This window comes from Lagopus muta, chromosome 2, assembly GCF_023343835.1.
Source record: "Lagopus muta isolate bLagMut1 chromosome 2, bLagMut1 primary, whole genome shotgun sequence".
Classification (NCBI taxonomy): domain Eukaryota; kingdom Metazoa; phylum Chordata; class Aves; order Galliformes; family Phasianidae; genus Lagopus; species Lagopus muta.
Genome location: NC_064434.1, coordinates 88,612,124 through 88,628,167, shown reverse-complemented (window position 1 = coordinate 88,628,167; position 16,044 = coordinate 88,612,124). Strand labels below are relative to the sequence as shown.

General features: G+C 41.7%; 1 protein-coding gene across 4 annotated transcripts in view; it reads right to left on the bottom strand.

The window, feature by feature from the left end:
* RPS6KC1 (ribosomal protein S6 kinase C1) overlaps window positions 1-15,810 on the bottom strand; it is a 94,914-nt gene extending 79,104 nt beyond the window's left edge. For 3 of the 4 annotated variants that reach the window (XR_007375104.1, XR_007375105.1, XM_048936057.1), the window contains exons 1-3: window positions 12,254-12,420; window positions 7,530-7,565; window positions 3,190-3,310 (exon numbers count right to left, since the gene is read on the bottom strand). Coding sequence is in view for 1 of the 4 variants with exons in the window: in XM_048936057.1 (XP_048792014.1) it covers window positions 3,190-3,310; window positions 7,530-7,565; window positions 12,254-12,358 (262 nt within the window). In the remaining 3 variants the exon portion in view is untranslated. Of the gene's footprint in view, window positions 1-3,189; window positions 3,311-6,636; window positions 6,749-7,529; window positions 7,566-12,253; window positions 12,421-15,103 lie in introns of those variants that run through there. The other variant, XR_007375106.1, reaches the window with a different exon arrangement.
* Window positions 15,811-16,044: the final 234 nt, after the last annotated feature.

Genomic DNA, 16,044 nt, shown 5'->3' with positions numbered 1-16,044 from the left:
TGCTTATAAATAACTAATTTAAAACTGCAACAAAGTAAACATCATCACAGTGAAAAAATGTTTCAGAAATGCTTCGAAAAAGCAGCCTGAAAAGGGAAGCTCTTAACAGAGATGTGCTTTGCAGCTCACCTTTAACTGAACAAGACTGAAAAGAAGTTTGTCAAAAACTCAGCATCCACAAAGGCTACATGTTTCTCTAATACAAAAAGCACTAGGACTGAAGATACATGCTTTAGGTGGCAATAAGACACACAGCACCAATTATGAAGTAGAAGAAGCATGGAAGGAGCTGTTGTAAAATTTTATGCTTTAAATGAAGATAAATCTTAAATTGGAAAAAATAGGACATTTCTGTTCCTTTCTGCTATCTATGAATTATTTAAAACTTGTTTTTACTTCATTTTTTCTTTCCTGTATTTTTCATTCAAACTTAGTGAGTTTCACTTAGTTTGGTTTTTAACTTCAAAGAGCGTTTTGTCAACAACTACACTGAGTCCTTCTGTAGATTTCCCTCCCTTTGAATGTATGCTGCAGTTACGTTTGTTTGTTCCATACAAAAGATGTATTTTAAAGATCTTAGATGCCATTCCATTTGTCCCATGTTTATAGACAGTAAAAGCTCCCAAATCTGTGTTTCTGACAATTAAATTACTTACGACATTAGGAGTTTGTACTCTTTTCAACCTCCACTTTAATTTCTCTTCCCCCTCCCTTGTGAATAGATACCGTATCTTCTACCTAACATTACATTACAGATTGCAAATGTTGGCTCTGTGAATAACTTGCCCGGCAAGCACTCTAGTTTGTAAATGAGACATAAAAATAATCTCAAGATGAAACTAATACGGCACTCTCTTTTTAAACATCAGTGCACAAGTTCTGACAGAACAGTGAAGCTTACTCCTCTTCCAACTTCATAAATAAGCCATAAAAAGACCCAAGAGCTGAGTGTAATGTACCTGTTGTGAAAGACAACCTAGGAATTTTACACAGCTCTGCACAGAGACCCATGAAGTCTACACCAGAGCTCAGCCTCCTTGCCCATCACTTGAACATTTCTAACAATAGCAGGCTAAGTCACTGCCTCCCCGAGAGTAGTTTGCACACAGCCTGCAAGCCAACTTCCACTTGTTTATGTTCATATATTCTTTAAAACATTCCAGCACCATCCCTACATGCAGCACAGTGAACAAGAATAAGCATGGTAGCACTAGGTAGCAAAAACTCTACGTCTGGCAGAATTTGGTCCTGAAACTAAGGGAAAAGTTGTGCTTTGAAGGTGGAGGTTTTGTCTCCACGGGAGTTTCCTACTGTTTCTCTGACACTGGAGGAAAAAGAGGGCCGCCAGCAAATACTGCTACAGTGCCACAGCCCAGAGCTGCACAACAGCACTGCTGAATGAAGGGTGACTGAACCACCTCTACTATGGCACTCCGTGAACTGGCAGGTCTGCCTATCTCAAAGTCACAGGGGGTTGGGGCTTTTTGTTATTTTCTTTTCACACTTACCCCAAGAAATCATAATTTAAAATAAAAAATGCACCAACAAAAAACACTGTGCAATATAAAAAGAATAAAAAATGCAGATAAAGTATGCAAAGAACAGCAAGGTGCAAGAAAGGGGAAAAAAGTCTTAAATGCATGCAAAAATGCCATACATGGAAAAAAACAAGCAAAAACACACACTGGATGCACATCAAAACATAGCACATGTGAAAAGATGAGCAGTGAATGGTAAAAATGTCAAATGCATGCTAGAGGCTGAAACACACTAGCAAGGGACAAGGAAAAAATGTGCAAAAGCTTATGCCACATGCATGCCTACAAACAGTGCATGAGGAAAACGTGGAAACATGCAGCACCTGCACGTTGGCTGCTTAAAAAGACACGTGAAAAATAAACACAAAAAAAGAGCACACCTAAGGCCCACCCAGCTGAGAAATGCACCACATCCAAAGATGCACAAAAAACCACACACATAGATGCCAAAAAATGGAGAAAAGGTGCAAAACTGAACACGAGAGGCGCGCCATGAAACTTGAAAAACAGTCAACACACAAACATTAAATTTCAAGGAAAAAAATATGAAAAATGCTGTGAGAAGTGCAACATGCACAGTAGGCACACAACTTGTTAAAAATACAATATGATACACTACACAATAAAAAGGCTTAAAGCTCAAGATATTGCACATCCAGCAAGATAAGGTTCAAAATACAATGTTACACAACAGGACATTACATTTTAATGTTCAAGTTATTTTGAGCCTTAACACTCGGGAGGATTGGATGGCCTTTTTGGTTGGTTGGTTGGTTTTTCCTTGAGAGGCACAGAATGTTTTTTTCTTTAGTAGCTGACAGTACAATTGGTTCTGTATGGAGTTCTATACAGAGCCATACTGCTTCAGTGAAAATCCATCTATGGCTACTCTTGATGATTTCCATCTGGATTAAGATAAAACCCTTTTTGGCTAAGTAGCTTTTGCCACATATTTCTCACGTAGAGTCACAGCCCTCTTATGTATAATTAATAGCTTTATGTAATACTGACCTCAAAGGAGTATACAACTGATAGTTATAATTAAATATAACATATATTTTCTCCAACATTGTACTTCTCTGTAACTCATCAATAAACAGACAGTTTATATATGATAGTCTTGTACATTGTTCAAGCACTGTTCACAAAGCTAATACAAACAACGTGCTCCTGAAAACAGGGAACTAATGTTTAACAGATAAAGAATCCTTAGAGTTGGAAGGGGCCTTCAAAGGCCATCTAGTCCAACTGAACAGGGACACCACAGCTAGATCAGGTTGCTCAGGGCCTTATCCAGCCTCGCCTTGAAAGTCTCCAGGGACAGGGCATCAACCTCATGTCGAGGTAATCTGTTCCAGTGCCACACCACCCTCACTGCAAGAGACTTTTATAGAACATATTACATCAACAAACATAAGTGCTTATTTCTCTAAAATGCACAAGCACATAAGTAATTCCATTTTAAAATAATAATAAAAATACCAAATTGTGAAAGCAGTCTCACCTATCAGTAAGACATTCACAACAAACCAAAAACACTGAGCTCAAAAGCACATAGGAAAGACTTCTCCACGCAGCTGCAAAACAAAATGTACTCATGGATTCTGAGTTATCAATACATTTCAGCAATTCAGGAAGAAATCATGCTTACCAAACACTATTGCTTTGGCAAAAGGTGGAAAGAGTTCTGTATGCCTGCAGAGGTTCTTATGAATTTGCCAGAGATCTTTGTGCAGCTTCTTAAAGTCGCTGTATCTCTTCCAAACGACTATCTGAAGCACAGAAAGAGGTGGGGAGTATTAGTAGGGTTGTTGTTCAAAGCACAAATACATTTTCAAGCAAATCAGATCACTACCTTCAGCAAACACATTTAGCAAAAATATACAATCTGAACTGACAAACGTAACAATCATAAAAAATAGTGATTAGGTACCTGTCCCCAACCCCATTTTGGCTAACAAGACTGCAGTGTACAGACTAAACATTAAGGAAAAGGTGAAAAAAGGACACAGAGGGTGAAAGCAGCAATGTTTCAGCCACGATGCAGACCAGTTACACAAGGAGCCACTAAGAGAAGGAAAAAAAAAAAAGCTAAATGGGAGCATTTCACTATCCAAAACTCAACAGCATGCTGTGCTTGGCGCAGGTATGGGGAAGAGACAACAGCAAGAAAAAACTAGGAAAAATAAATCAGTACAAGTAAAGGATTCTTACGGAATCTTATAGACAGAGGATTTTTTATGGACAGAGCATTAAGCACCAAGGACTACAAACTAGCTGATAATTTATGCATCTACATAAAATGCTGACCGTGTGCAAATGCAAGCCCCAATTTTTTATTACTAATAATCATGGTAAAAAAATTGAACAATTCTTTTTGTACTCTAGACTTCAGAAATGCAAGGACAGCATTCATTACAATGGATTTTCCTGATCTGCCCTTTTCAGAAAGAAGCAGCCATCTTGCAGCCAGGTATCTACATTATCCTTCTTCCATCCCATTCTTTGTATCCTGCCATTTGAGAAAGAAGGAAACCCAGTAGGAAGATCAGGAGAAAAATCAAGCAACAGAATTTGCATTTGACTGCTAACGAGTTTGGTAACTCGTTTCCTAAGATTTAGGAAAATAAATTAAGAAAAAGAACAAAGGCATTTTTTGCTAGACTCATTAAGCCATGGTAATAAAACTCAACACTAATGCAAAGAGACTAGTATAGAACAAAGAAAAACAAAGAGGGTGTAATAAATGCATAAATTGATTCCAGTGTTCCTTCAGTCACAAATCTCAATCAAGTGAACACAACTAAACACCATTTTAAATATTCCATATATTTATGGTTTAACCAGTTGCATTCTCATGAGCAATCGTAATTGAAAAAAATTTACTTTTCTCAAGGAGATCAGATTTAGAGAGAAGTAAAAGGTTTGATTTTAGAGTAATTCTTTTTTTCTTTTTAAGCACCAGGTCAGAGGCCTTCCAATTGTCAGTGGATCCAAGTCATACCTACAGAACAGTGCAGATATAAGGCAATAGGACCGTTAGGAGTGTATATGTAAAGCTTTACCATGGCAACACTCTATTCACCTCATCAATTTAATTATGTGTAAAGTAGCTGTCCTGACTCAGCCCCACCTACCTACCACACACATGCATCCAGAACTCAGCTGCAATTAGTATTTGATGGAGTTCAACAGGCAAGGCAATTAAAAACAGAATCTCTCAAGAAAGTTAACTAGTGATTTGACTTCCAGAAACAATAATTCTCTACTGCTGTACTTCCATTTAATCTAATATCCAGAAAGTGGGTGATCAGCACTTATTGAGTTTCTTAAGAAAGCAAAGTCACAAAACATCAAGCTGCAATATAGTCAGTATTTGGAGACACTGAGAAATGTTGCCAAAAATTAAGAGGATTAAATTCTGTTCCACTACAGAGTATTTTTTTTTGCTGCTGCAAGTGTTCTCCCAGTAGCCAGGAGGTGAAAACATAAAAGGCCTGTAAAGCAAATGAGTGAAGGTCATCCTAAACTCTTTCACAAGCTCATGGAAATCATGCCTTTGCATGCACACAGCTCAGCAAAGTTAGCAAAGCTCCCACTGTAATATACTCTTCAGAAATTAGATTTGGAGGAAGGACGTGTTATACTTTGGGGCCCAACAAAGCACACCAAGTATATCATAAAACAGGAATTAGACTTGTAAGGGAATAATGTGTGTGCTCATAATAGCTAGAGCCACTGTATTTCTATTAACTCATCTGATCTCTGCCTTCCACAAAAAATAACCCTTTCTCCTCAGCAAATAAGGGATGAAAAAAAGGAAAATCAACCATGGACTGCCCTAACTAGAATGAATTCATATGCCATGTTGCCATCATCAACACAAAGAAGCAAGGAAACTGAAATGAATGCCACAAGCCCTTCAGTATCTGTTAACTCCTCCACATACAATTTTGCATTAACGTCATTCTTCTGAGAAGAAATCCCTTACAAAGTTACCTTCCCTCCTGTCCCAGCAATAACAGGTGAGGACATCCTGAACTCTAGTTGGCTGCAGCGGGAGAGACTGTGCACTAAAGGTATTCCAAAGTGCAGTTAGAAGAGCTGACAGAAAGCAGAATTGAGACGACTGTACATGGCCTTACATACAGCTGCACATATGTTACTCATTTACTAGCATCACAGCAATGCCATTAAAAGACTTCTGAAAATGTAGGCAGGCATGGCCAAGTGGGAAGTGGTTGCACAGGGAGGCCATAAAGTAAGAGGGTTGCTGAATATACAAAATTCTGTCTGTTGGATTTCTAAACAAGTATTCCAGAAAACTGAGATAATTTATTTTCAGCAGGAGCAGATTAGAAGCATCTTTTTTTTTCTTTCAAACACTGCCCACAGGTCTTTCACTTCACAGGAGATCACTACAACAGCAAAGCTCCCAATGTATGTTGTTTTCCCACTATAATTCTAGCAACTACAGTCTGCAGTCTTGCTTTTAGTAACTAGGAAGTTTCAGATGCTTGCTTATAACAAAACTGCATCACACTACCACACTATCACATGCAAAATAATTACTTTGATATAGTACAAAGTGGAAAAATTATCAACTAGTTCATGGCACATTTATGTTCCCATGTTGACTAGAGTATGTGGAATCCTGCAAGGCTAGCCTGCATCTATAAAGTAAAGCAAGGACTGAAGGATATGGTTTTGCTGTTTTTTTCAAAATTATTTAAAATATATTCATGCAGTACACTAGCTGAAAGGCACTCAATGTATTTTACTGATGAACAGCTCATCAACAGCTGCTATAAAGTGTTTATCCCACAGATGAAGATTAATGTACTGGCAGAGGGTGCACACGTGTAGGCTCAACTCAGGAGTCTCTCTGGAAGAGGAGACTGAGCTACAAGCTACAGTCACACAGGTCTACCACTAGCTCCGTGATCACTCTGATTCTGATAGACTATTTTAATCTTCTATAGCTTAAGAAAAAGAAAAAAAAAAAAGCCAGAAGCATGAATGCTCATGCTTGTCTCATCCTCAAGAATTCAAAGAAAGATGCAACAAAAGGGTATTGGGTGTAGCAGGCAAGTCTCACCTCTGCCAAGCCACTAATCAGTAACTCATGTCTGACCATACAGATGCAATGAATTCATCTATGGGCTCTTCTTTCATCAACTATCCAGGCTCTCCTCAACTGTGGTAAGAGACTGCACCAGAAATTCAACATATGCATGTTACTCAATGTCTGAAAAGCCATAAGGTTGTGCTTTTGAAGGAAGATACTGCATGTACATCATAATAGTATCAGCAATGTCAAGTCATTAGTCTAGAAGAAATCAAGAATGAAACAAAAAACAGATTTTCCAAGGCATTAAAGTGATACAAGGCTTATTCAGAGCCTTTTTGGAAGAGGCAAAGAGCAAGCAATTCAAAAGTTTTATCAAAGTACATCATGGGAAAATACTTAAGGATCCTCAAAGGGAGACGCATAATATATGACTTGTAGTCTGATCTCCCTCAATTACTCCCACGTGCCTCCATTTTCCCTGCTCACTAATAGCCAGTAATGATGTAGGCTTTTCCATGAAGTATTGGTTAAAGAGGACTATAATACCTACAGCTGAGACCTAAGACTTGGATTGCAGACTGATCTCTAATTTTACCAGTAGGAGTTAAGTAACCATCAATTTGCCAATTCCAGCCCTGAGAAAAGAGCTTGCAAAGTTATCAAAGCCTTCTTGTCATCAAAAGACACTTTACTTCCTAAGACTTTGTTTCAAGTCACATTCATCACTGAGGGCAGAATTGCAACATGTTACACCAGCGACTGTTTTCAAGTATGAAAGCAAAAAACAGATGGAAACATACAAAAAAAGAGTTTGCACAATTACGATGACAAAATACACAGAAATTGCTAAATTACATCAAAGATACTTCAAAAGGCATAATGCGATATGTAAAGACATTTGTACAAGTTTAAACTGTTACCTCCTGGACATCCTCTGGATTTTTTCTCGAAACAATCTGAAAAGGAAAACAAAAACATTAAGCGCTCAGCTTTACTATTCCAAATGGAAACACACAGTGATTTGTTGCTGACAACTAAAACCTGGAAAAAGGCAGGCACTTGTATATTTCTCCTTGCACTTAGAACTGTTTTCATTAGTTTCACAGAAGTCTAATATCCAAACACAACACAGTAGGGAGTTCCAGCAGCAGAGATGGTTGCTGGGATGAGAAATCAAGACGGACATTCCAGGCAAAATGGCACAGAAGGCATCTCACAGAACAAAGCTGCACAGAGTGCACCCCCCTCATCCTTCCCATCTTCTTCTATTATTTCATATTTGGGTCACATTACTCCCACTAAGCAGAGCTAATTAAGGCTATGCTTAGCGTAATACAAGTCACTCACTGCCTTGCTGTGAATGTAAGGCTTTGTATTCATTAAGACAGTATTTTCACTTCACTTACAGCCATCAACGTGCACACACAACTAATTCCATCCTTCTGTATTTGTTTCTGCTTAAACGCTCTTTCTCTAATTAATTATAAATGACTTTGTCCAGAGGAAAACCGCAGTGAAAATGAGGCTTGACTGCACACCATCAAGAAGCCTGTGTTTTGTCAGGATTTCTTTCCATAAATAAACATTGACTGCAAAAAAGCCTTCGTAATCCAAGTTCTGCATTGGTCACACCAGTAAGAGCACATCCACACAATCAAACACATCGAAACCAGGTATCTTTATTTCATAACTGCAATTACCTTGTGTCAGTCAGTATATCCTTCATTATAACTCAGACAAAGCCATTTAGCACAATAATTAGCCCAGTGTTAAATAAACAGGGCACTCTCACCCCAAACTCAGACTATCCGCACACTGGCACACCCCAAAACAATTAGCACTGTGAACTGGTGACATACAGGGGCAAGTTGAAGGAGTTACATGACTCATGTTCCACAGCATAGAACACCATCTCACTGGCCTCGGGCATCACTCAGTTGTCAGTCCCTTGTAACAGCCTGTACTGACAAACCTTTCCTCAGCTTTTCCTCAATCCAAGGAAATCTGTGACTGATGTCACATTTGGCAACTTGACCAAACTTTAACCTTGTGGCTGTGCTACCTCATTCACTACCAGCCAGTTCCTGTGTACCACTTGTGAACAATTCCGACCCTTCTTTTCCAGCAGCTGGCGTACTTGATGTAGGGAAGCTGTAGAGCTGAGGAAGGAAGGTACCACAGGTACGGCTATGCATGAAAAAGGAGACCAAAGGGCGTGCACCAGCTGTTTGGCTTTGCAGTTCACCTTTAGTTAAAGTCTTACACCAGTTCTGGCAGCTAGGAAAGTCACCAGATGGGCAGAAGGAGACCCAGAGAGATGAGTAATTACCAGCCAGTTAGTAAGAATCTGGAATAAAACCCAGAGGCCCTGTTCCACACTTGTTATAATGTTACATTGCCTTCTATATCTACCAGTCCTGCCAACTTTAAGTCAGTATGTAATAATTAATGTGTCTTCCTACTTTGTTCTTCATATCCTTTCCTGAAGGTCAACCCCAAAAGTGGTCTTCCCCTTCAACCAAACCTACAATCAATCCAAAGACTTGCCAAAAAAAACTAACCCCCAAGTTTTCAATGCACATTTTTAGCTCTCCCACAAGGATCAATGCAATTGGCTCCTTCTGCAAATTTTTAATGCAAGCAACTTCCATCTGTTTTAAAAATATCATTGTGATACCCATCAATGAGCTGAGCAATGCATAACTACTGCATTATGATCTGAAAAGAGAAACTCTAAAAGGATCTCATACCTCACCTTTGAGCTACGTATTTCAGAACAGCCCATTCCTGCAGATAGCCAATGCAACTCAGTTGAATTTTAATTAGTAACTGTAATCTGCTCGATTTTCTGAACTTTTATGAGTAGCCTACATTTTCAGATATCATATAAGCAATTCTCTTGCTATCATCATTTCCTGATACTTCTCTCTGTGCTTATGGTTAACTTATCAAATCTACTTTATAAATACGTGGCCTCAGTGTAGTTTCAGAAAGGATTCACTCACGCACCATTGAAAGGCATCTCCACTAGCACACTTAGTGCCCCGGGTTTGTCAGAAAGGAATTCAATGCAAGGGGAAGACCCACCCCACTTTTTTCCTGCTGGTCCCCCAGAGCTGCTGAGCATCAGCTCAGCCAATACAGCTGTAGTGCTGTGATATCAACCATGGAGCCAGAGCACTGCAGGAACAGGAGGGAGGAATAGGAGGGGAGAAAAAGGGACTGCAGCAGATATGTTCACTGAATTATTTTTAAATCATTTGTCCAACATCTAACACTTCAAATCCTCACTTCAAGTACTACATAATAGATTACCAGATAGAGACCCACTGAGGTGAGACAAATGCTACTTGTATTTCTACATTTGTTCGTACAGAACATGCTTTGCTGCATAAATTAAATAATTTTGTATTTTGAGGACTTTCAACATCCAAACGCAGCAAAGAATGAAATATCTCTGGTTAACAGCTTAGTTTGGAGAGATCAAAGGCTGACCAACTCCTTGTTCTGCAGGAAAACCACGGCAGCCCGCATACTCCCCAATTCTGAACTGCATCTCCTGGAAAACCACACCACCAGCATGGCTCCAACTTACAGGACACAGAGACACACTGTCATTTCTTGCTAGTTAACCACAGCCTGTTCCTGAACAAGTCTGCAAGTACCAAAACATCACTTACTTTGACATCTCCCATTCTGCACTGTGCCCACCATTACTCTGCCCCCAGCGTAGCACCCATCGCTCTCCTTAGTCGAACACCACCAGCCAGGTGACCAGCCACCAGCCAGCCCCATTCACTGCAACCCTTTGAGCTGCCCCACTTGCTTGACTTACAGCATAGCAGGACTGCCCACTGCTGGACTTTAAAAGGTGGTGCTTGTAGAGTGACCAACTTGCATGGAATCCCCCCAAGCCTTCCAAAATTGATTCCCAGGGAACACTGCTAGCTCAGGTAGGATAAGGTTTCCTCTCCTGAAGTCCAGAGTGGTAATGCTGACCTTTCTTCTCTTCCCTCCAAAACATTTGAACATAACCACTGCAAAAGTGCTGTGGCCAAAACATTTCTCCCACAGGGCCTTCCCTGTTCTCAAACAGCTCTAGGAGGACACTTTTCCCCCTTAGCTGTCTCACTTATTTCTTGCAACAGGAAATTATCTTCAACTTGCTTTGGGAATTCCCTAGACTCAGCTGTCACAGCAGTTTGTGTCTGAATAGTTGAAGCTTCCCATAGGGATGAGTTCAGCTGATGCTACGATTCCCCCTAACTGCCTACAGAATAGCTCATCTGTACTACCATCATGGAGGGGACACCCAATAGCAGACACCCATGACAACATCTGCTTTGCGATTCATCCCCTTAATCCTCATCCAGAGGCTCTCTGACTGCAAGCACAACCTAATCTTTCTCTTTTAGATTAAAATCTCTGAGGGAAAAACAAACAAACAAACAAAAAAAAACCCACAACCTTTATCTGGCTCCTAATAAAAAGTAGTTTATTTGACTAAAAAGTATCTAGCACATCCCATATCTGTGTTTGCATTAATACACATCTGTAGATTGCTCCCAAAGTAATGCCTACAATTTATTTCCATAGAAAATACAACAAAGAGCACAACAACACTCTTTGACAGTGCAAATTCTCAGCTACAAACCACTATTTTTCAAACCAGTCACCACCATTAACTATGTATATTCACCAGCAATGAACAAGAGCCTGCGTAAGCATGGCTGTCCAGAATGTTGCTTGTCTTTCACATCGTTTTCATCTGTTCTGAAACACATCACCCACCGCCTCACATGCTTACACCCACTGTTTGATCTCCATCAACGTTCAACAAGTGTTGGTGACCATTAGTGGGTGCTAATTTTTCCATATGGAGGAATTAAATTCCATACCTTTGCCTCATGCACTCCCATGTCAGACACCATTTTGTCAGAGTGCCCCTCTGCTGCCATCTGTCACACAGCAACAACATGTAATGGGATACTGGTGGAAAGGTTCACCCTCTGCTGCCGTACCACCAACATATGCCTCTGACATTGTGTGCCAACACATCAGAATAGGAGACACTACTTTTGGAGCCCTCATTTGGGGTGGGGGAGTGGGGCAGGGAATAAGATTAAAAATAGGTTTTTAGTTGTACAAAATGATTTCATGCAGTGTGATCGTGCTCAAAAAAACTGAGTGCTACAGCATAAAGACAGGTACAAAATGCCAAGGTTAGGGGGATACACGCAGACACATTGTTTTCCCAGGCAGAACACCTACAGCCACAGCACCCGCACGACCACAGCCATCCGAACACACCCTGTCCTTCCTGGTGGTCTCAATACACCCACCAACCTGTGACCTGAACTCCCACTCCTCTCACAGCTTTCTCCACGTATTTACATACTCCTTCTCCCTATTGGGCTTCAATGGGAAGATGGAGGCGACAAGCATCCAGCACCGTCACAGGGCAGAGGCCCGAGCCAACGCAGCCCTGCAGACAGGGGTCCCTGCACAACTATTCCGGCCCGGCGGCCCCCCAGCCGGCCGGGAAAGGCGAAAGGAAAGGCTGCGGCCGCCGCCTGGGAGCGGGCAGCGGGCCGAGGCTGAGGCCCGGGCGGTGGCGGCGCGGCCCCGGGCGGCGCTGACTCACCCGCGCCGTGACCTTGTAGACGGTGTGCCCGCGGGGGTGCCGCCGCGGCTCCGTCACCGTGTAGAAGCGGGCCAGCTCCCCGCCGCGCTCCCGCGGGCTCAGCATGCTGCCCGCCGCCGCAACGGGCCCCGACCGCGGCGGAAGCGGAGCCCCGGAACGCCCCGCCCCGCCCGGGCGGTACCGGGCCCGGCCGCGCCCTCCCGCCCGCCGCCTCGGGGAGCCCCGCCCGAGGGGCGTAAGGGAGGTTGTGCGGACTTCCGCGGGCAGGGGAGGAGGCGCGACGGAGCGGGACGTTCCCCTCCCGGGACTGATCTGACTGTGAAAGCCCGGAGAGCTCAGCAAGATCGGGTCGGAGGAGCTCAGTGCCTCCAAATGGAACGCTGTAGCATCCACGCACAGCTGCTGCTCTGAGCAGTGCAATCCCAATAGGAGTCATCCTGTGTGGGGATATACACCTCATAGGGCAGAAATGGCCGAAAGGGACTTTCACAGCACCCTTTCTCTTGGATCTATCTGGATTACTTTGGCGTTCCAAGCTATCACTGGTCCCTCACTACAAGAAACACATTGAGGCCCTCGAGCACATCCAGAGAAGGCAAGAAATTTGTAAAGGATCTGGAACACAGATCTTATGGGGTGTTGATGGAGAGAACATTGTAGAGGAAGCTCAGGAGATACTCCATTGCTCTCTACAACTTCCTGAAAGGAGGTGCTGGCAAGGTGGGTTCAGCCTCTTCTCCTGGGTTACAGTGATGGATGAGAGGGAATGGCCTTAAGTTACATCAGGGGAGGTTCAGGTTGGATATTAGGAAACATCTCTTCTCAGCAATAGCAGTGAGGCAGTGGCACAGGCTGCCCAGGGAGGTGGTGAAGTCACTGTCCCTGGAGGCGTTTGGGGAACGTGGAGATGTGGCACTGAGAGATGGGGTCATTGGGCATGGTGGGGGTGGGTTGGCATTGGACTAGATGATCTTAGTGGTCTTGTCCAACCTTAATGATTTTATGATTCTATCAAGTTGCTAGGAAGATTCTTTATACTTTTATTTTCTAAGAACTGTCTGGTCTACCCTGCTTTGGGTAGACAATTTCTTAAGAGATGAGGAAGAGAAGGTGACATGGATAGAACCTCACCTGCCACACCCACTTATCTTTAGAGAGAAGCATGTCTTTTATGTCTTTGACAAGGTGGTTATATCCAACCTCATGCAAGTAAATATCAAAAGAATTACTTCAGAGATAAATTGGTATTGATCACCATCCTTCCAAAGTAAGTTTCCAAGTCCCAAAGCTAAAGACAAGCAATGAAATCCATTGGATAGTGAATGATTTCTTATACCAATGATAATGTGGCTGAAGTTTCATTAAAGGAAAAATTCCAATACAAGATCTTCTGGTTGGAGTAATTTTAACGTACATACAAACTCTAAGGTTTTGTTTAAATTTGAAAGGAAGGTGTTAGAATGACCTCAGGATACTTTATTATTCTCATCTTCTGTAATATTAGCTGTGAGAAGTTTGCAGCTGCTCCGATTGCATTGGTGGTAGCATAAATCCAGAGGACACACTTGCTCAAGGAAACAAGGAAATGTTTTCCAGTATGGCATACTGAGTATTTATAACATGCAGCTCATACAACCTTCCAGTGCAAAAACATGATTAAACAACCACTTCCAACATGAACTTGCTTATGAAGTGGTCCTTACTAATTACATCTTATAAGATGTGGAAGTTCTGAGGTTTTAATGGTACCACCAGAAATCAGTGGTACTGAAGGCATCACTGATTAATCTCTAGTGAATGACATAGCAGGACATACATAATTTCAAAAGCTAACTCCTCTGCACCTTCTGAGAAAAACATGCCAATTTTAAATCTGCCTTATTCAAAAGTTAGTTTGGTGGGAAGAGGAGCAGAGAAGCAGCAGTAGGAGTTCAGTAGATAGAGAGGGATGTGTTGCAACACTACAGTTCTATGGCTGGACTAAGCTTTAGATATTTTGTATAGTCAGAGAATATATAAATATTAGAACTAGGAAACATCAGAAGGAGGAAAATAAAAATAATCAGAGACACGGAATAGTTTTTTGTTTGTTTGTTTTTCATTTAGAACAACAAAACAGTCTGGGGGGGGTTGGCAGGGAAGAAAAAATAACACAAAAGGATATGTTAATGGTCCACAGAATCATGAGTTGTATGGAGAAGATGGATGGGAGTGCACTGCTTAATGTCTCTTTCAACACAGCCAGAGGCTGGTAGGAATTAGATAAATAGATAAACAAGTTTTCCCATGATGAATGCTAGCTAGCCTTGCACAACTTTTCTCAAATTATGTTGATTTAAAAAAAAAAAAAAAAAAAAAAAAAAAAAAAAAAAAACAGCAGCTTGCTCTTGTGAGTAAGAAGGGTAATGGCATCCTGGAGCACGTTAAAAAAAATAAAATAAAATGTGCTGAGGCCACATCTGGAGCACTGTGCTGAGTTCTGGGCTCACCAGTTCAAGAAAGACAAGGAAGTTCTAGAGAGTTCAGTGGGGGGGCACCAAAGATGATTAAAGGCCTGGAGCATTTCCCTTATGAATAAAGGCTGAGAGACCTGTGGCTGTTTGGTCTGGAGGAGACGGAGAGGGGACCTTATCAACACTTATAAATATACAAATGGCAGAAGTCAAGTAGATGGGGCCAGGCTTTTTTCAGTGGTACCCAGCAATAAGACAAGGGGCTGTGGGCACAGACTGGAACTCAGGACATTCTATACAAACATGAGAGAAAAATTCTGTGCTTCGAGGGGGACAGAGCACTGAAACAAACTGCCCAGGGAGGGAGTCTTTTTCTCTGGAAATATTCACAACTCACCTGGATGCCTTCCTGTGTGACCTGCTGTAGGAAGCCTGCTTTATCAGCAGGAATGGACTAGATGATCCCCAGAAGTCCCTTCCAACTCCTACGATTCCGTGATTCTGTGAAAAAGTTCACAAGTTCAAGTATTTGGGGAGAGAGCCACTAAGATTTGCTGAAAAGACAACTGCATCAGGCTCAGGAAATCTACACTCAAAGCAGCTAGAGGCAGGGAAAGCATTCAGCTGCAGTTTGCTTGGTCCCTGCACATCTTGAGGCACCTTTTGCCAACCCCTTCTAGCAGGCAGGAAACTGAGTTCTGGACCATTTTGCTGAAGCACCACGGCTGTTCTCGTGTTCAGCATAATCAATCAAAGCATTCCTCAGTGAGCCAGTAGCCTCAGATCACTGGGGAGTTTCCAGAGCTCAAATGATTCGTGAAATACTTGGCTGCTAGTTACAAACCAGTATTTGGGGGTACCTATTTCAAAGAATCTCTCTTTACATAGGTAGTATAGCTTAGATATACAAAATAATAATTAGAAGAGATTACATGTAATTAAATGTTACTGGGCTATTAAAATTTACTTGGGGCAAAGTAAGAAATAATAACAAAATACAGAAGTGAAAAGATTTTCAATGTATGATTAAATTAATCTCTTACTTCCATTTTTTTGTTTACAGTTTCTGTGTTCACCAACATATGTTTCTTTTCTTAAAGGCTTACCTTAAAAAAAAAACTGTCCTCACAGCTACTGCATATCAGAATAAAGAAAATAATCACATGCTATGGGAAAATTCTCTCTGCTCCAGAAAATAACTGCCGTTGATGCTGCTGCCTACGGGTGTCTTTCCTGTCTCCAAAATATGCCTAGCACGTAAGAACAGCAGCATTTCATTTCTCTGAGAGCCGAAGGTGACGCACAAGCTCCCACCCGCTCGAATTCCTCACAGCAGGG